At 33.6% G+C, this 21,683-nt stretch overlaps 1 protein-coding gene across 3 annotated transcripts in view; it reads right to left on the bottom strand.

Moving 5' to 3' along the window:
* Positions 1–21,683, bottom strand: part of LRP12 (LDL receptor related protein 12) — a 69,183-nt gene that overhangs the window by 23,914 nt on the left and 23,586 nt on the right. Inside the window, exon 2 of one of the 3 annotated variants that reach the window (XM_019750652.2) lies at positions 14,048–14,104. The exons of 1 other annotated variant lie outside the window; for it this stretch is intronic. In XM_019750652.2, the coding sequence (XP_019606211.1) occupies positions 14,048–14,104 (57 nt within the window). Of the gene's footprint in view, positions 1–6,510; positions 6,615–14,047; positions 14,105–21,683 lie in introns of those variants that run through there. One more of the 3 variants, XM_019750654.2, reaches the window with a different exon arrangement.

The following is a 21,683-nucleotide window of genomic DNA, read 5'->3' as shown; positions in this document are numbered from 1 at the left end:
TCTCCCTCAATTTAAAAAATAGTCACTGGGCTACAAAAAAGTATGTAATGAATGCTTAAGCCTTCAGTAACATTTAAAATCCTAGAACCTCTTATTTGATACAATTTCAACAAATTGGAATATCTGATTTGTAAAACAACAGATTAAAGTGGCAAACGAGGAGTAGGAGAGTAGCAGGGGTGCACAGACAGTTATCAGAAGTGATGGAGGCCATTTTCAGAAAAATAGTAAAAAGGATGTATTGAACTCAAAAGCCACGAGCTCAGAACCTGTACAATACTAGCTGTCTTCCCAAAAGTAAGAGAAGACTCTCGTAATAATTACTAGTTGTACCTAGCTAAAGGAACTGTTGAGTGAACAAATGAATCATTGCACGCAAAGTACCTGATACAATATTTGGCCTAAATTTTCATGCTCTTTGAGTTCTGTTAGTTTAAAAATAAAAATTAGGCAACCCAATTTGTAGGTAGGCAAGTATCCCTATTACAATTATAATTTGGAAAAATGACTTTTTGTTGTAGTTGTTGTTCACAGAGGTTTACAGTCTGTTCAATTTAGGTTAGAATGACAGGAAGTATAGCATGTAATTTAAAAGTTTTCCATAATGATCAAAAAGAAGCAAGCTATATTGCTTAGTCAATTTGTGTTTCTATAGAATAACCCATCCCTTGAAGAAAACATGCAAGGATTTAAAAGTATATTTTACTGAAGAAAAAAGGTTCATACCTAAAATGGGTCTATGCTGGAATTAGGGTACATTACCAAAGAGATCTTGTTTTCAATCACTTTTAGAACATAGAGATTCATGAAATAGAACGTAAAGATATAAATATATCAAGAGCCTACCTAGCACACATCTTATTGCTCACCCACAGTCAAAGTTTCCAATGTTTTTTTATTAAATTTCATGAAGAGTAAAATTTCCCTTACAAAAAATTTTAACTTTAATGAATGATAGATACTTCAGAAAAAGACTAAATTTAACTAAATGTGATTCTATTTTAAGAGCTTATTAACAATGAAGTGCCAGAGTGTTGCTTCCAACTATATGCTCTAATGAGTTATCATCACAATAATTAACGAAGAGATACCATAAGTCATTCATAAGACTTTTTTCTGTCTTATTATCTCTTGCGAAAGCATTCTGGAGTAATATGCTGAAGGAATTCTTAAGTTCATGATGACAGAAACCAACATACAAATAAACAGGCAAAAATAATCATCACCTCTCCCCCAGAATGTAGACAATTGCTCATTTTCTTTAAAAGATTCATCAACTTTAAAGAGAATAATATAATTTTGAGTTGAATTATATTTAACTTAGAATCATAATACTGTACTGGCTGGCATGTAAGTACTCAAATACTTATTAGCTGATTTAACAGTAATGGGATACATCTGAAAACTAGGGAACACTTTATGACTAGGGAGACAATTGTTAACCTTTCAATAAATGAACAGACTAGTTACAGAATAAAAAACTAGAAAGAATTTTATTAGGTTTTTGTTTCATTTAAAAAATTTCCACCCCTGAAATACTTGAGAAACCCATAGATGGTGCTCTTATACCAAAAACTAAGGAATTTATGTTCTGATATGTTCTAATACTGTTGTGCATATTTTATTTTCACACAACTGCCCAAAGATAAGACCCACCACCCATAAATAAGAATGGTTCCCTTAATATTCAGTATTTTACATTCGTAATTCAATAAATACTTTAAAAACAAAACAATATCATAATGCTTCTCCCTTAACTGGTTATAAATATTTATTGTGATAGCGTTAATTTTGCACATTTGCAACATGACTGAATTTGGCATTTTGTTTCAGATCCAGCCAGTGGCTTTTTATCAATACATTTTTGCATGCACAATACATTGGGGGCATGTAGATAAATATACTCTAGCACAACCATAACTTATTTCCTTCTTGATCTAAGAAAGAATAAATTCATATGCCAAGAAGAGTAAGATTAACATTAGAAACCATTAAAGAAATTTTCCTCCCTTTAGGTTAACAGTTTGCCCATATATACTGGTAGATTTGGAATCAGAAGACGTAGACTTACAGGCATCGCCAGTGTAAACTACTAGATCTTTTGGCACTTTGGTTTCTTCATGCTGCTATTTAAATATCTCTAAGGTCGATTTCAGTCATAACTCAAGCCCCCCTCACCCCCGCAATCATCATGATATATTTGTACTATATTTCTGATAGCTCAGCAGGATGCACTGATATATCTCCTTATTTTCTCACTGCATTTTTTTGACCCACGGAAATCAGAATTCCAATTCTTACTTTTAACTCCATAAAAATCTTGCTAGCAGGCAAAGTCTATCACTGACTTCACTGTAAACTCCAATGGACCTTCAGTCCCCATGGTACTTGATCTCAAGAGCAAAACAGTAATGTTTCTTTTCTTCTTGATACGCGTTACCTTGCCTTTGCTGACATCACCTCTTCTTCTCCTAACTCGGACTGTGTTAGTTCTCTAGCACCAGATCCTTCTTCCTAAGCCAGCTCCTGATATGTTGGTGTTCATGATTCATTCCCAAGCCTTCTGTTCTTCTCATTCTCTATGGAAGATCTCATTCACTCCCACATTTTCAATTATGACTTATAGTTCATAGGTTTAACATGTCTAACCCAGATTTTGCAAAGCCAAATGCCCACTGGCCACTCCAACCTCAAATTCAACATGAACAGAACTGTATGTTTCCCAAATCCTTCTCTTTGTCCTATATAGCCGTCCCTGCTTATCTTAGGTTTCATTTTCCATGGTTTTAGCTATCCGCGGTCAACCAGGGTCTGAAATTATTAAATGGAAAATTCTGGAAATAAATAATTCGTAAGTTTTAAATGGTGTGCCATCTGAGTAGTGTGATGAAATCTCTCATTGTTCTGCTGTCCCACACGGAATGTAAATCATCCCTTTGTCCAGTGTATCCACACCGTATATGCTGCGCGTTCATCAGTCATTTCGTAGTTGTATTTGTTATCAGATCAGTTATTAGATAGAGACCACATTGAAATAATTTATGATAGAATATTGTTGTAATTGTTCTATTTTACTATTAGTAAATATTATTATTCACTTACATGCCTAAATGATAAATCAAACTTTATCAATTATGTATAGGAAAAAACAGTATATATAGGGTTTGGAACTATCTGCAATTTCAGGCATCCACTGGGTGTCTTGGAATGTATCCCCCACAAATAAATGGGGACTACTGTATTCTGGATCTTTACTGTCTTAGGCATCATTCAGTCATTTCAGCTAACTCAAATAAAAAGGAAATCTACTTTGGGAATACTGCAGGCAATCTCAAGGATTTTCAAGCTCAGGAAATAAGTAAAGCCAGGCCCCACAATAACTAAAACTCAAAATTTCAAAGGCAGAAATTGAGGCTGCTTCACTGCCTCTTAGGGAATCAAGGCCTGTTTTATTTTCTACACATCTGCCCCAATCTTCCAATTGGCTTCCTCTTACTCCTCTATTGTGTCATTATTGCAGCATCTTATGAGGATTTCCCATTCCCAACTCATCATAACACTTCAGCTCAAACAGCTATTAAATGTAATTTCATTTTTTCTTAGTTTATTATATTTATACTTTTACATAAAAAATTTTTGGTGACTTACTGTTGCAATCAATTTGATAATACTTAAGACTCCATTTCCTCACTTATAAATGAGGATTAAAACACTACTTACCACATAAGGGTGTTTCAAGGGTTAAATACAATTATTTTGGTAAAGGACTTAGCACAGTACTTGAATTACAGTAAACTGTCAATACATAACATCATATGATATGCCAAATCAGAATGGTTGGTATTTAATGCTGCATTGAGATGGCTACTCAAGGATGTGTTCAGGCTAAGTGGGAAAAAGGGCAGTGATTGTTCATTTAATATGTAACTGGCACCATTACACTCTGGAAAGAATGAGAAATAATGCCATGATTACTGGTTATCTGACATGGGTAGAAGCCAGGATAAGGATGGAGTTCAGATACATACTCACAAAACCTTGTTTTAGAAAATGAATCTCTTTTTGTTTTAAACCAAAATGTTTTCTATGGTTTTGCTAGTTTGAACGTCATCTTTTTAGATTTTGACTATACTCCCAATTTAGGATATAACAAACCTGAGCTTCTTTTACCTACATTTCTCCTACCCATACCTTCTCTATTGTTTATACATAATATTTTAGCTACTTTTTGACTAGTTCTTCAATGAGAATTAGTTTACATATAACTGACAAATAGAAGAATCTTGTCAGCATAATGAAAAGCTGTAAGATTTTATTCCCAGCATGTTAATGATTTGAAGCAACCCGAAGCAAGAGTTTTCATAGTTTAAGAAAAATATAAAAACCCTACAGAAGGGCCTTCCATTATTGCAAGTGGTTACTTTACTGACTTAAAGAACTGCTTGACTTTCCTCTATACTGAGCTGTCTTGGCAGGCTGCAGGTACAGATGGAGAGGTGAAGACATTTCCTCACTATAAAAATAAAATAAACAAAACACTCAGTTGATGAAATACATCACTTGAGTTATATTTTCAGTTTTGATTAAATTGGTCTCCACTACATGCAATTGTCTTCAAGGAAGAAGTATGAACCCTGGAGTTTATAGCAAAGTCTGGCTTGATTCTCGGTATGTCAGGGGATATTTGACTGTGCTAGAGTGCGGACTGGTATTGTTAGAGCTATACTTACAAAGCTCCGTATCTGTAAGTGATGTGTACCAACACTACTCTTACCATAAACCCTGTTAGGGTTTGATTTTGCAGAATGTGAGATTTTCAGGAACATATACATGGCATTATGGCAGATATGACTATATTTTAGTTTTTCTTCATATAACTTTCTTAATACATCTCTTAATAGCCAATATCAACTTTTTGTTCTGGGGATACAAACATCTACAAAAAACATGTCTATGTAATTTACTTTGGTCAGTATCTTTAGATATAAACAAACATTCAAATATTTTGGATGATTTTATATATATATACACTTTTCATTAATTTCCCATGTCTATAAATAGAAACTCCCAAACTAAAGGGGTTCTAAATATTCATTCAAAATATGACAATTTTTAATTTGGACAGCATCTTGATAGTATGTAGTGATTAGGTTATCTGATCCCAAAAAGCCTATTTAATTCATAGTGAGTCTAGTATACACAACATCTGAAATGAAAAATAAAAGCAAATGGGATTATTATAATGCTAGTGGTTAAGCTGCACCAAAAGACTAAACTAAATACATACAATTTTTAATTTGTTATGTTGACGGTTAGAAAGGGAGAATTAACTAAAGAATTAATTAGGTATAGATTCATTAATGGAGCTTCTTAATAAGATTTTGGTATCAGTTTCCAGCTTAAAATACAAAGATCTCACTGCATAGTTTAGAAAACGGGGCAACACGGATTGAGAAATACTCAAGACTTCTCTGTATTTATCCTGATACTATTTCAATATTCCCACAGAAAAGCAAATAACTATGATTTTAAAACTAGATTACTAAGCCATGCTATTATCTTTAAAGCAACCATTCAAAAAGTAAATAAATAAGAACTGTTCAACAACCTTCATTTTAGAGGACATATGGAAAGGGAGAGGATGACTTCAAAAGTGTCAAATCAACTTCCCTTGAATTTCAGGTTTCGTGGTTTTAAAGCCTAAAAATTGAGGTATGCAAGAAAATTTATGATTAGAGCTGAACTACTTGTAAAAGAAAAAGTACCAATTCCTGTTCTACATATGAAGAACTGGGTTATTTTCAAAACTGACAAGGGTTGACACCTTACAACTAAAAAAGTAGTTGAGACTAAAAGTGACATGAAGTTTTTGTGCCTTTGGTTTTAATAAATCACAAAACCGAAATGTAAGTAAAAATCAGCTATGCTTATGACTACCTAGGTACATGAGATACACATGAAAAGCACAAAAGAGCATGAAGAGAATTCATGCTCTCATGGAAACTGTAGTTTTGTAATAATGAGATATGCTGTTCAAATGAATCTAAGAAACATAAACAGTTATGAGAGCATATAAGACAATATAGTCCTCAATGATATACTGTATAAAATAATTTTAAGCAATGTATCATATAGGTATGTGGTAATATTAACAAAAACAAAGGCCCACAACAACAAAAAACACCCTACATTATGTAGGTATAGAACAGGGTTTACTTGACTATTAACATAGGATTTCTTTCATACAATAGAATAGAGCCAGAGTAAAGAGCACATTCCAAATTAGAAGAATTTAATGATTAAATTCCATAGACACCAGTTAGGCCAAGGTAGGCTATTACAGAAGGAAGTGATATGATCCAAATACTTTGTAAAGATTACTTTGTGGTGCTAGAACCTGTGCGAAGAGAAATTGATGAGGTAAGGAGATCAGTTAAAAAGCAAGTACAGAAGATTATCCACTTGTAAAATTTTATTTTATGAAAGTTTTCACTATGGAACAAAACTCACCCTGTTCATAAGCGAAGGATGGCATGTACAGTCAATGGGGGTCACTACCATTTGGTATCTTGTTTTTCAGAGTATAGAATGTTTTATAAACATTAAGCCCATCGTGGCTGATACACATAAAAACAATTCCAAGTGTTGAAAATACTAGTAAGAATGGTTTGATTCTAATGGAAATAAAGATACTTTAAAAAAAAATTTTCCAAAAAAAAAAATCAGTAAGCAAATGGTGACTGTGAACGGCCATATGGGATGAGAATAAGAATGATTCTGAAGGTTACCAAGTGAATCATGCAAAACATGGAAAATTTTGTACCTACGCAAGCAATAAAAGGCACACTGACACACAAAAATTAGAATATGTAGTTAGATGATGAATATAAAAACCAGATGCCTACTGTCTCACTGTTAATTTAGGAGAAGGGTAGCAGTTTGAAAACTTAAAGGCTAAGAATGGCGCACAGTGCTAACTGTGATGAGATTTCTGTTGCAAGTCAGAAGTTTTTAGTTCATACCGTGGGTTCAAGGCCTGCGACTTAATGAAAGTGAGGAGTACATGGTCAGGTCTGGGATCCCATTGCTGCTGCTAACATTAGTACAACACGTTAGGTCCTTCCTTTTTTCGTCTTTTCTCATTTAATTCTTAGTATTATTATCCTCATTTAACAGATTAGGAAAAAAATGGAAGCACAGAGAAATTCAGTAATTTTCCTAAGGTCACAAAAAAGCTACTAAGTGTCACAACTGGGACTGGAACCCAGGCAATTGGCTTCAGAACGTGCACTCTTATCACTAAGGCACACCACCACCCACTAGGGGGCTCCCTAAAACAGCTGGAATAATTATCTGGAGGGTTGAGGGGCGCTGCCTCCATAGAATTGCAATAAAGATAAAAGTGGTCTATTTTGGAAAAAAGATCTCTTGGTCCTATATCAACACAGAGAGAAAAGAAACAGAATCTAAAATACAGAGGAGGAGGTTATACTTAGCTTTAAAGCTTCTAAAGACTGGTTCCTTTTTGCTACAAATCTACATAGGGACTGAAATGCTTCTCAGTCTCTTTGGAATTCATTTAAAACCCTTTATAAACAGCATTCTAGAACCTACCTTTAATAATAAAAATGTACACGTATACATTAGTTAAAGGTAAGATGATTAGGGCATGGGGTAGAATAGCAGCAATAAGGGGACACAGTGAAAGCTGAGGGAGCAATTTCAAAGGCAAAGAAGAGAGAAAGGGGAAAAGGAGAGAAGACTAAGTGACTAATGAAAGGTGGGAGTGTTCTGAAAGATGGTTAATACTGAACCGGCAGTCCGAGTTTAGAAAGCAAGCATGCTGAGTATGAAGTCTGTGGGCCACTGAGAACACTGCGCAAGTGATCAAGTGAGTGTCAGAATCTGTGGGATGAATGAAGTTCAAGTACAAGAGCAGTTCTTTGTCAGACTGTCACATATGACACAGCTCAGCCCTGTAACCTCAACAGGAAACACAAGAAGCCCATGGTAGGAAGAAACTACTTCCATTTGAAAGCCCTCTTCTTGCTTATAACTAGTGTCTTGATTTTTTTTGACCCTTTGTTGTTCAGACTCCTTGAACAGGTTTTTTGACCACCTGAACCTGAGCTGAGCTCTGTCATAGTGAAAATGTCAGGACAGTGAACACAATGAGGATGGAAAGAGCTGCAAGCAGACAGAGAACATGAGTAGTATTCCCTAAGAATTCGCCAAATTTCATTCTAATTTTTTCAAGTAGTCAGAAAACTGAAATTCTCCTTTTATGAAAACAATCATAGCACATTTAAAATATTCAATGCAAGCAGAAAAACGTATTAATCTACCACTCACACTGGGGACCCTCTCTCATTAAGACCTATTACCAGAAATCATACATTTCTACTGCAAGCAGAAAATCCTACATCCAGCTGCTTATGGTTAAATGACTACTCATCTGCATTAGCACAGTTACTTAAGAACAAATGCAGCAATATTTATTATCATTTATTCCTCTTATTCTTAGTAATTTTTTTTTTTAAGGACCAAAATATTTCACTTGACTATTAGCTCTAATCAAGGCAGGTTAATTCCTTGGTTCCTTGAAGGTCACTAAAGTCCAGAAGAAACAAACAAACAAACAAATCATAATCAGGGGCTACATGGCAGTTAAATAAAATATTTAAAAAGTCAAGAGGCACAAAATATGGAAAAATAGAAAAAACATAGCTTTTTTAGTTCCAATAGGGTCACAGCATAGTATGAATAAAGTAGGAGAATATTCTTAATAACTATCTAACCAGCTTTACCCTAAAATTTCTAAGGAGTAAGAATAGTTTTAAATTTTGCTAGCAAAGCACAAGATAAGATGAATGTGGAAGATTCAACCTTTTATACTTTTTAAGGGCACAAAAGGGCAATTTTTTCCTGAAAGGGCATAAAACTTTTGATATGGTACATATCTTTTCCAATTTTAAGCACTACAAAAGACAAAAATGCTAAGCAAGCTACTATTTCTATTTCCTGAATGGGAAAATTATTAATTTTTGCAGTTTACTGTGATTCTTGCTGGAAACAGACGAGGTAAGGCCGAAAGCAGCACCTGAGCAAAGATGAATTGGCCTTGGGGCCCATAATTTTCTAAGCTACCTCTACCAGCTTTGACATAATTTTTACAATATTCACATCTTCTTCTGAGACTGTTCCAGTCTTCCTGTCTCTGTCAAGGGGGACACCCAGAAATAAACATAGTACTCAGAGTGTGTTTAAGTGAGGAGTAAAGAACTGTCATCTACTTTGTTCTGAATACTGTACTTCTATTAGGGCAGTTTAAGATAAAAATCACCCCTATCTTTTATCCGGTCCAGTTTGCTTACCTGTAAGTGACAGACTTTTGAACAATAGTTGCATAGTATCTCCAATTCAAATTCATGCCTTAACAAAATTACAAATATTTAATATGCTATCACACTAAAGAATTATTCTCAAAGTGAAAAAGGATTATTCTCAAAGTTATAGAGTAGACAAGAAAATGTTAAATGCTTGAATGCAACTTGTTTTTATATCTTCACTGGAGCTGTCCCATTCAGTCCAGTGGATGGATGAATTTCACTTCCACCATCTAAGCATCGCACATTTTTGTTACATTACAACCTGTTCTGTCTATGGTCCCAGTACTTACATTTACTGTTCTAATGCTGAGTTTACTTACTGTTTATTACAATAATGTAATATAAAATTATAATGCATAATAATCTTGTTATAAATATATAATTGTTCAATAAATATTTGATACTACATGAAATGTTATGATTATATAATACACAAACATGCTTCACATAAAATATGTTATTGTATAATAAAACATTATAAATCAGGTTTAATTACATAGTACATATTATTACACATAGAAGTATGGTGTATAAAAATTATAATTCAACCACTACTTTTCTTTCTAAAACTTAAGGGAGTACTCTACACTAAAAGCTTAAGTGTCTTATAAATGAACTCTCTGAAGGCAGGCAATGCCTTTAAAATTAATAATATCCTAAACTAATGTGTGTGATCTTTTAAAAAAAAATGTACTCAGTCTTATATTCTCTACTCACTTTCTTTACTTGAAGGATAATTTCTTGGGTTCACACTATGTTCTTTTACATTCTGAAATCCTAAAAATCCTAATGAATTCATTGTCACCCAAAATATAATAAGCTTTCTTTCCCCTCTTCAGCTGAAACATGGCTAAAAGACACTGTATAATGCTGGTCAAAAGAACTGGTGAAATTCTTTTTAGCAAGTTTAGCCAGAGGTACAAGTATTTGATTGAATAACTGAAAACAACATTAAAACCGCATAAGAAAGATACAAAGGACCACTTGGATTTGCTGTTTTATTCATGTAACTTTTCTATATTTAAAAAATAATTATAAACTGCTCTCAAATAACTACAGTTTATTTCCTTTTAGATTCTGTATTTGAAAGATCTGAAAATTCTAGGATAAGAAAAGTGTTATCGGACTCAATGTTCTTCCAGGAAAACTTCACAATATCACGTTATTACAGTCCCTAAGCCTAAAACTGTGGTTAAAACAAAAGCCATTCTATTACAGTGTTCTACGCTATTGCAAACTGTTGCTAACTAATCTGTCGTAAGCAAATTCATTACAATTTAGAAAATAATATAGCCTAATTTAAAAGGCTACAACTTAAATCATTAGTTTTAAAGGTTTATAGGATCAGCAGTGTCCTCCCTTGAGTACTAGAAGAGGAACTATAAAATGCAAATACACACCAGCAAGAAAGGGTGATATATTCTGATGGAATAAAGTAAGAACAGTACTTAACAACTACTTGAAGTCTACTTTATATATTCTGCTAATTCTGTTAATATGAACAAGGCTTCAAAGAAACTTCCTAAATTGATATTTTCTTTCTCAGCTCTCAGAAACGTCAGCTTTGCCTGGCAAAAAGTCTAAGTCAAATGTAGACTCAAGATCAAGCTAACTGACCTCAGACAGAGCTTTCAGCGATGCGTGTTATAAGGTATGAACATTCAGAAGCTGTGTTATTGGCGAATTGGAAATAACGTGTTAATCCTCATATGCAAAAACTTTATACTTGAGAAAGTACCAAGCTCCAACATCTGTTCCTATTGGCAACCAGAAAATCTTTTTTTAAATTTCAGGGTAGTTTTTGCCTAATCATAAGGAAAAGCCAATCTCATTTTCTTATTCTTTGCAATATTACAACTCCAGGCTATGAATCAAAAAGAGTTCCATTTCTCAACAGTTTTGGGGAAATAAAAGTTTGGGACTTTAATAGAAACATGGCAAGAAAAAGGTTAACAGGAAAAACACGATCATACCCAATGTAAGTGCTCTCATACACTGCAGATAGCTATGTAAATTGGTATAATCCTTTTTGAAAGCAATCTGTCAAAAGATTTCTAGTCATTAAATTATTTATGATCTTTGATACAGTAATTCCACTTCTAGAAATCTATACTAAAGAAATAGTCTTAGAAATAAAAAAGGGTTATATATATATATATATATATATATATATATATATATGCCTTGAAATAAGATGCATACTAAGGGGACCCCACTGGAAACAATCCATTGATATGTTTAAGAACATTACAATACAGACAGTTGAGGAAAATTTTATATAGGTATTAAAATAATGGTTATAAAAATGTCTTCTATAATGTGTTAAATAGAAAGGGCAGGAGATAAAATTAAAAATTCAAACACATATACAATTATTTTTAAGGTATGGACAGAAAAGGAGAAAGAAATTAAAATACTATTATTAATTGTACTAAGAATGCAGGGTTAATGGGTGATTTTCTTAATCTTTTTGCTTTTTCCAGTTTTTCTAAATGTTTGCTGAAATGTTTATAATGAATAAGTAGAATTTGTAAAAACAAGTAAAAAACTTGATTTGAAAGTAATCAAGAGTAGGCAAGGCATAATTATTTCTAGAATTATCCTGATTGAAACAAATATCACAGATCAGAGTAAAATTCAGTACAGATACGTTTTAAAAATCAAATATATTTGTTTAATGTGTGCAAAGGTTTTGTTACAAACTAATTTGACCTAAAAATGTTTCAGATGAGCAGTAATTTAGCTATTTAAAAAATTTAGACCTTTAAAAAAAGAACATGAGATACTTAATTCAGACATTAAAATACCCTTCCTACTCTCTCATACGTGCAGTTAAATTACTTGGCTGTTTCTGGGATATAACTGCATAATGATTTCCACATATTATTAGATCTATAAAACACCATTTGTCTTTTCTTCTTTATTTTATAAATGAAAGCAGATTTATAATTCCAGACAATGAAAAATTCTAAACTAAAAAAAAGCATAAAAAATAAGATTTATCCAATAATTTTTCCCATTATACTGTTACTAGATGTATGTACTTTTTGATAGTTTACATTTTCTTATGCCAATACCTGCAGCATAAGAACCAGCAAAAGGACAAAGAGTTCTCTCTCCTAGCAAAGATTTGAGGAGGATACTGTAGAATATTAGAAATAGAAACAAATTATCCCATACTTAAGAACCAGAAATATATTTTTATATGTTTATTCATTGGAATTTTGTGGGAATTATTCATTTTTACTTGCTGGTCTCAAGAGAAAGCAAGTCCTCCATTTGGAGTTTCCTCCAAAGGTTAGTTCTCCATTTAGACCAGCACTGAAGGAGCTCTCATTTTAACTGAGGACACAAGGAATTCAGAAGGCTTATACTACAGCAAGCATTACATCCTCCATAGCTCCACATTAGCCAAAGAAAAACTGCCACGAAACTGTGTATTCAAAAGCAGCTTTTGAAACAGCATTCATTTATTTTTTTAGTGGTATAATTGGAATAGATTTCATTATTATTCTTCTCTTTCCACAGAAGGAAAATTTTATGAGAACAATTTTCAGGAAAAACAATAAACCATTAATAAGGTTTCACAGACCTCTGAAATTAAATATTTTTATTGTTGCATAAATACATTTAATTAAAACACACGTTGTTATGGGTTGAACTGTGTCACTCCCAAAGCTCTTAAGTTAAAGTCCTAACCCCCAGTACCTCAGAATGTGACTGGATTTGAAGATCAGGTCTTTAATGCGATAATTAAATTAAAATAAGGTGATGTGGGTGGGCCCTAATCCAATATGACTGGTGAAGAGATTAGGATACAGATAAAAAATCAGGCATAAACAAAAGAGGAAACTTTCAGTTTTGCTTCATATGAGAAAAAAATAATCCAATTACAAGGTGACATGAAGAAATCAGAGTACAATGACAAATATACTAAGTGCAATTTTTTTAATCACACAAAACATAAAAATACAGGGCAATCTTAAAGTAATAGTAAGAAACTCTATGTTAGTATATGCAAAAATAAAGTATTTTGCTTTCCTAGTCATTATAGTAGATACAGCAAAAATGGTAACAAAGCTGTGGAAGTCAGTACGAATGACAATTTTAATAGTGATGGGCCTTTAAGTAATTAAGTTATAAAAGTTTAGATGAGTGGAAAAGATACATTTACCTCAACGAGTCTATGAATTTTATGGACACAAATATGTTGGATTGCTTTTTAATAGCATATAAATTGTACACTCACATACAACAGCTTTATGTGGAGTAGTGCTCTAATCTAAAAATCAACCAAAATATTTAATTTCTAAGGCTCTAATGCTACATTCAAAGTTACATTTTAATAAATTTCATTTCATATAATTTTGTAAAGAAAATACTAATTCAACTTGAGCTAACTTCTCTTGGTTCAATGTTTGTATGAAAAATAATTATGCAGTCCATTTGGAAAAGTATAATCAATCCATGGGCATGCAAGTATCAGTTTTATCTTATGAGAATTTCTCCATGTTCCAGTTACTTCATTCCTTATTACATGCTGCAAAAAGCAGTAATAATTTTTATAGCCAAATATCACTTCGTAAGATACCAGGTGGCTTTCAATATTTACCCTATAAGTCATGCATGAAATTTAAACATTACAAAAAATGACTTACCAGTTGACACTCCTGAAATATGCACATTTTCAGAATGTTCTGCAAGAGCACCATTTCCTAAAATTAAACATAATGAATAAACTAATTTCCAAGATAAAAATTTATAAAAAATTTTCAGATTCTCTCTTTAAAAGGAAAACAACTACAAAGAGTTACCGGTAATATTCAGAAACTAAAGTCTCTTAATCTTCAAAACAATAGGTTGAGACCCAAAATTTAGTAGTAGCAAGGAAAACAAAACATTTTGGAAATCACAATGATGTAGTATAATATATAAAGGTCAAATATACAGATCTGATTAAAACCAGAAAGAATTTTCTATCAATAGTCAAAAGAGAACTCCATACTACTAGAAAAGAGAGAATCATGTAATTATAAAAAATAGTATTCCTCCAAGAGCATGCTCAATCACACCACAATGTGCTTACTGCTAGGGTCACACATCTTGGTACTTCATAAAAAAAAAATGGCTTGCATTGTCTCTTTCAACCTTTTCTTATCACCAATTTTAACAGTTTTAAGACCAGGGGCAGAATTATTTCCTATTTTGGTAGCTCCTGATTTTCTATACCTCCTATTGCAAAGCTGAGCAACTGGAACCATTCAAATAACTTACCGAACTGAGTACGTATCACCTAATAAAAAAAAGTGCTTTTAAAAAGACTCCCACTCAAAGCAGTAAGGATATTTACTCCTTCAACTTAACGTGAACAGTGTCCCTTCAGGTATTCTTTTTAATTTTTTTAATTCGATTTTATTAAAATGATTTCCATCTACCTCTGTTCTTTCTTTTCTTGTACAAATAGTTTATCTTCACTTCTAAAGTTTTGTCTCTCTCCACCCATTAGGTCAATTTAGCATCACAACAGCTCAGGAATCCAGCTGACAGAGAAAGAACTCTCCTTGGAGTGAGGTAGGGAAGAAAACAAGGTGGGAGAAGCTTAGAGGACTAAAAGCAGAATTGTTCTCAACCATCACACTTTTTTTCCTAGAGAAAGTAGCAAATATTGTAATTAATAACTTTTCTTTAACAACCATCACACGTTTACGATCACCTGTTATTGTATAGCATCTGCACTAGGCTCTAGGAGAGCAGAATCTGTGTTTATTTGGCTCAACACGGCACAGTTCCTGGAACAGAGCAGGTGCTCACAGAGTTGAATGAATAGATGAGGTCATGATGAGTAAATGAGATCACGCCAATTAAACACTTGATACAGTGCCTGGCACATAGCACGGAAAGAGGTATTCATTTTGTAACTGTGTAAAATGTAGTATTATTACTACTAAAGAATAAAAGTGATAAAACAACATTTGCAGTTCATGACAGCTATATCCTTCAAAATGAAGTGCTTCCCCTCCATAAAGAAACGGTGGATATGATGACATATGTGTAAACCATATTTAGTACACCAATAAATCTGATTGTAGTTATTTAAGTACATTAATACCACATAAGCCATAATTTATTTTTTCCAGCAACATTAATGCTAATTACTAGAAAGCCCCCATCTATTTCTTTAATGTACACAATTTACAAAAATTGGCAGCATAAACAAAATGATATAAGAAACTGATTCAATAAAACAACTAACAAGATTTGCTAAAAGTTAGTACAAACTGCGTAAACCTTTGCTACTCAAAAGCAGAGCAGCAGCAGTACTGGTGACATCAGGAGCTTAAGAGAAATGCAGACTCTCAGGTCCTGCCTCAGATGCTTGAATCATCAACATTTTACCAAGATCTTCCCCCACCCTCAGTGATTCACATCCTAATGAACATTTCAGAGGGGCTGGCGTAAACATTCTAGTACTTCTATATTAAACAGCTACAATTACAGCTGTATAATTTTGTGACCCTGAGGTTTCCGATATCCTTAAGGAAGCATATTAAATTATCCTTAGGAGAGTTTGAATATTAGATACATTTTATACATTATTTTTCTCCAATTCAATAAACAGAATAAAGAGGCAGAAGGAAAACAGCAGCGTACAGTAGTATTTAAGACTGTGACTGCTGGACTAAATCGCTAGGATTCTAATACCAGCTCCACCATTACTTCACGTGCAATTGGGGCAAGTTACCTAACCTCTTTGTGTCTTAATTTCCCCTCTAAAATGGAGAAGATACTACCTATCTTACAGGGCTCAGTGGAATTATTTATAACAACAAAAAAAAGAATTTAATCTCAATCTCAATCAGTATGCAAATGAATATAGCCTTATAAAAATATTCAATAAAATATTTCTGTATATATTAACTTGGAAAGATACGCACACTAAGTTAAATATGCTTCAGAATAACATCATCTTCATTTTAACTTTAACTTTATGATTTAATTTTTATTAATAACTTTAAAATGATGTATATAGTTAATATGCATGTGTTTACGTAAGTGTAAGGTATATGTATGTATATAAAGTGTATGTATGTACATGTATGTATATACACTTATGTTTGTACGTATATGACTCCAAGTGTGTATAGAAATAGCGGAAGAAGACCTCTGGAACTGGAATTAGAGAAGAAGACCTCTTTTGTGTATTTCAGCATTGAGGGAATTTTTTTATAACAGGTGTGGGCTTCTTTAAAAATTTTATTCGTATTACACACACAAAAAAAGTGAGGAGAATATAGTTCATTTCCCACCATTCTAAATAACACAAGTCTCATATTGTGCAAAATATTATAAAATATTTCAATTTCAGAACAGAATTAATGATTTTTAAAACTAATAAACAATACCTTAAAACATAAAACATGATACTGCTAATATCCCATACACTTACCGTAACTTAAAAACAATACTACACAGAAGTTAAAAAAAAAAAATCAATAATAATTTCTGTTAACATCAAATAACCAACCCTTCTTGGGTTACATTAGATATTTCTTATTCTGAGTATCATTTGAAATGGCTACATAATTTAGGTGTATTGACATTCTAAAAAGCATTTTTACAAATATGCCACTTACATAACACAATTATTTTCATGTTATAAGCAGACAGCAGCCCCCCAACTTGCTTCCTGGATACAAAACTAATTACTTTCTCCCTAATGCACCTCCTCCAATCCCTGAGAGAAGAGGACCCATACATATGAAGATACACACACACACCACCACCTCCCTTACTGTGTCTCCAGTACAGCCATGTTAGACATTCTTGCAGAAGTCACCCTTTAGAAGTAGCATATGCTGGAAAAAACATAGTTTTATAAAACATTACTTCCGTAACTATACATTAGCAGCTGACTAAATAGTTAATGGACCACATAATTAACTAGAACTCCTAAAAAACTGTTTTCAAATAAGAAAGTTTCATTACCACCTAAGTCAGGAAATAATTTTTTATGACAAATTTTTTTTTAGTCTCACTAATCAAATGCCAAAGGTGATCGATCAAGCATCCCCCTTTATTCTTCTTCTTGCCAAGGTTTTGTAGTTTCTGACTGCAATGCAAGAGAAAGACTCTTCCAAAAGAGATACTGTTTTAGGAAAAGAGATCAGAGGGCATTGAGTTTGAGCTCTGGAACCAGACTCCCCAGAATCAAACCCAGCTCTACTACTTATTTAGTTATAAACTTAATTAAATACATCTCCTAACATTTGGTTTACTCACCTGAATAATCAGGATGTCATCACTAACAGAATGTCTAAATTTATGATCTTTGCATCCCTAATGCTTTGTATCTTTATTTGTTTTTTATATAAGAACTAAAGTTCTTCAAGAATAACTAACAAATACAGCTAAAATTTGATAGATATATACCAGCCAACTCCTAAGTGCCTTACAAGTCTTCCCTCTGCTCATCCTTAAAACAGTTCACTTGGGGCGGCCGGATGGCTCAGCTGGTTAGAGCATGAGCTCCGAACAACAGGGTTGCCAGTTCGATTCCCACATGGGCTAGTGAGCTGCGCCCTCCACAACTAGACTAAAGACAATGAGCTGCTGCTGAGCTTCCGGAGGGGCAGCTGGACGGCTCAGTTAGTTAGAGAGCGAGCTTTTAACAAGGCTGCCGGTTCAATTCCCACATGGGATGGTGGGCTGTGCCCCCTGCAACTAAAGATTGAAAACGACCACTGGACTTGGAACTGAGCTGTGCCCTTCACAACTAGAAGGAAGGACAACGACTTGGAGCTGATGAGCCCTGGAGAAACACACTGTTCCCTCATATTCCCCAAAATAAAATAAAAAACACACACACACAAAACAGTTCATTTTACAGACAAGACTAAAGCTTCTAGCACTTAGTAATATTTTCAAAGAGCTAGTAATCGGATTCATTGAAAATTCAAATCTACAATCATTAAGAAATTGATGTTCCTAACTTTTAAAAAAAGAATTCAGGTTCTATAACAATTTCCATGACATTAAGAAGTCTGTGTTCCTTACTTTTTTTTTTTTTAAATAAAGAATTCAGACATGAATGTAATTCTTGCTTATTGAAGAAATAGTATATTTAACTTTCGGACTTAAAACCCACTTGCCATAGCTATTCCAATCTGTATGAGGGAAAATCATTGGTTCAAAAGTTAGTAAGTGGCAGTTTTCAAGTAATTTATATGCTTAGCATCCTACAATCTCATTTCCACTGTGCAGTGAGAACAGTAATCAAACATAAATACTCATGTACATACAGAGGGTGCCAAAAAATGTATACACATTTTAAGAAAACTATTAAAATTGCAATGCTCAATACAGAACATCAAGGGTAATACAATGATAGCTCTGATGGCTATTCCAGAAAAAAAGTTCTAAAATCGCTTTGAAGGGTGGACTAGGCACTGGCGTCAGTGCACAGCTTCCCAAGGGGAGTACTTCGCAGGTGACCATAGTGATATTCAGCAATGAGGAATGTAACACTTTTTCTAGAATGAGTTAGCGAACTTAATTGTCCAACCTCATGGTTCTTACCAAATCCATAAGGCTTACAGATTTATTTCCTCTCCTAGGTATTCATAAACCACTTCTTTTATTCTCTATTTATAATCTTCCTTGGGTCATTATCACTAATTGTTGGTTTGTGGAATCCTCATCCCTCCCACCTTTTTTGGAAAAATCAAAATTGCATTTCCTCATTCCAGTCATCTATCTGACTTTTCTTCCCTCCTCTCAGTCCTTGGAAGTATAATGGTACCTAAGTCAGAACTCAAAGTTCTTTAGAACACCTCAATGAACTCCTATTATCTTTGCAGCAATGTCCTTCAAGGTTTTCAGAAATTTTCACTCTTATCCTTTCAGTCTGAAAAGCACATATGACAGAAAGGACATAGACATCTACCAGTATTACACCACCTATCCAAGCTACAGCTCTATATAACTTTCTGTTATTCTTTACCCTGTATGTTCCAATGACCATTTTATTGTCCTTGGTGTTTTGCTCAAATCAAACATGAGTTTTCACTATCTTAGTAATATTTACAATTCATCCTGGGTTAAATATCCTTTCTTTGTTGTGAATATATTCTTAATGAATCTGAAGTCATTGAGCAACCTCTTGATTTCTTTAGGTTTCTCTGCAGTTCATTGCTTTTTGGGATTGTTTGTGATTTTAATAACCAGAAATTATTTTTGAGATCTTGACCTCCTTGGATTCTCTTTCCAGATTCTTAATGTTGTGAAGACATATTAATATTTTTTTCTAAATTAATTTTGAATCTATTGGTCTTAAATTCTGTGCCCAATCTCTCCCTTCCCCTCTCCTAAAATTCATATATATATATATATATATATATATATATATATATCTCAAAGTCCTAACCCCTAGTGGGACTATATTTGGAGATAGGGCTTTTCAGGGGTAATTAAGATTAAAGGAAATCATAAGGGAGGGAATCTAATCTGATAAGACTGCTTTTCTTAAGAGATAGCAGAGATCGCTCTTTCCACCTGTGCAGAGGTCATGTGAGGACCAGCCAGAAGGACACTACAAGCCAGGAAGAGAAACTCATTAGAAACCAACCTCGAAGGCACCTTGATCTTGAGACTTCTAACATCCAGAACTGAGAAAATAAATTGGCATTGTTTAAGCCAGACTGCGGTATTTTGTTATGGCAGCCCTAGCAAACTAACACACAGCTGGACCAAGATATTAGGTTGGTGCAAAAGTGACTGTGGTTTAAAAGGTTAAAAAAAAAAAAATTATAAAAACCGCAATTACCTTTGCACCAGCCTAATACTTGTGAATCCTTTGAAAATGTATGAAAAATTCAGTATATTCTTTTGAAGAGACGCTCTACAGTGTCTAACAAATACCTATAATGAAATGTTTTGTGTAAAGAAAGGTTAAAAAACCCCTGGGAAATAGAGTTTATTTTCCTGCTTTATTTAATTACTGGTATTCTAAAAGTATTATTCTACAGCTTTTTAATTGCAGCCGTTCATTATGGATTTAATAGACTTTTATGAACCGGCCTGAACTACCTGCCATTTAAAATAATAGTAACGATCATTTATAACATTACTCTTTTGGAAATATACATTCTAATTTTCAAACCACATTCTTAATAGACATTTAAGAATGTTCGGTGTTTTTATATGTTTTGGCTTCCTGTAGTATTGTTATAAGATTTTACGTTTGAAATAAAATATACACCCAAATATACACAAGTACACACACACACAAATTTGCTGTCACTCATATATTTTATTCTCATTTAAGGAAACACTAAGCATATTTTCTTCTTGATGTATATTAAACTTCATAGCTTATTACTGAACAGTAGGTAATCAGGTTGTTGATTACATTACAACATTTCTGGAAAGTGACCAGTGGCCTGCTTTACTAAAATGATATATCAGGCATAGTACCCAAACAGATGTACAGTGGTACCTCGGTTTTCGAACGTAATCTGTTCCAGAAGACGGTTCAAGTTCTGAAATGTTGGAAAACAGCTGACATCTAGGCCTCAGGATCTTGCACTCAGTGGAAGCCGCATGACATGTTCGACTTCCGAGGCATGTTTGAAAACCGAAGCATTTACTTCCGGGTTTACGGTGTTTGTAAAGCAAAATGTTCGTCAATGGAGACGTTCAAAAACCAAGGTACCACTGTATATGGTCAGCTTAGTACAGGAGAAAAGTGTAACAGACAAATAAAGGTAGTTTTTCTTTATCCTTTTCTTGTTTCCCAACAGGCAAAATCTTTCACAGTGTGAGGGCCCATGATTCGGGCTGGGAAGGGATAGGAGAAACCTGGCGATGAAAATATTGGATATCTTTGATATCAACTCTGTTTTAATAGCTGATGAAAGTGAACTACAGAGAGAAAGGAAAGGCAGTTACTTTTTTTCAAAAATCAGCACTTTGTGGTATAATTTACATGCAAAAAAGTCATCAATTCCAAGCATAAAGTCTGATGAGTTCTAACAAATGCATACAGCTCTGGGATCACCATTACAATCAAGACACACATTTCTATCACCCAAACAACTCTCTGGGTTCCTCTGTAGTCAATCCCCGTCCCACACTCCTAAAGCCAGACAACTACTCATCAGTCAACATTTATAATCATTACACATTGTACTGAACTCATGATGTACTATTTAATCTTCCTCCTAAAGTCATAAGAATACTCTTATGCCTAAGGTATGGATGAGGAAACAGACTCAGGTTAAGTAAACCAATGACCCA

This window comes from Rhinolophus sinicus, linkage group LG12 (assembly GCF_036562045.2).
Source record: "Rhinolophus sinicus isolate RSC01 linkage group LG12, ASM3656204v1, whole genome shotgun sequence".
NCBI lineage: Eukaryota > Metazoa > Chordata > Mammalia > Chiroptera > Rhinolophidae > Rhinolophus > Rhinolophus sinicus.
The sequence above is the reverse complement of the archived record's forward strand: the minus strand, read 5'-3'. Positions and strand labels throughout refer to the sequence as shown.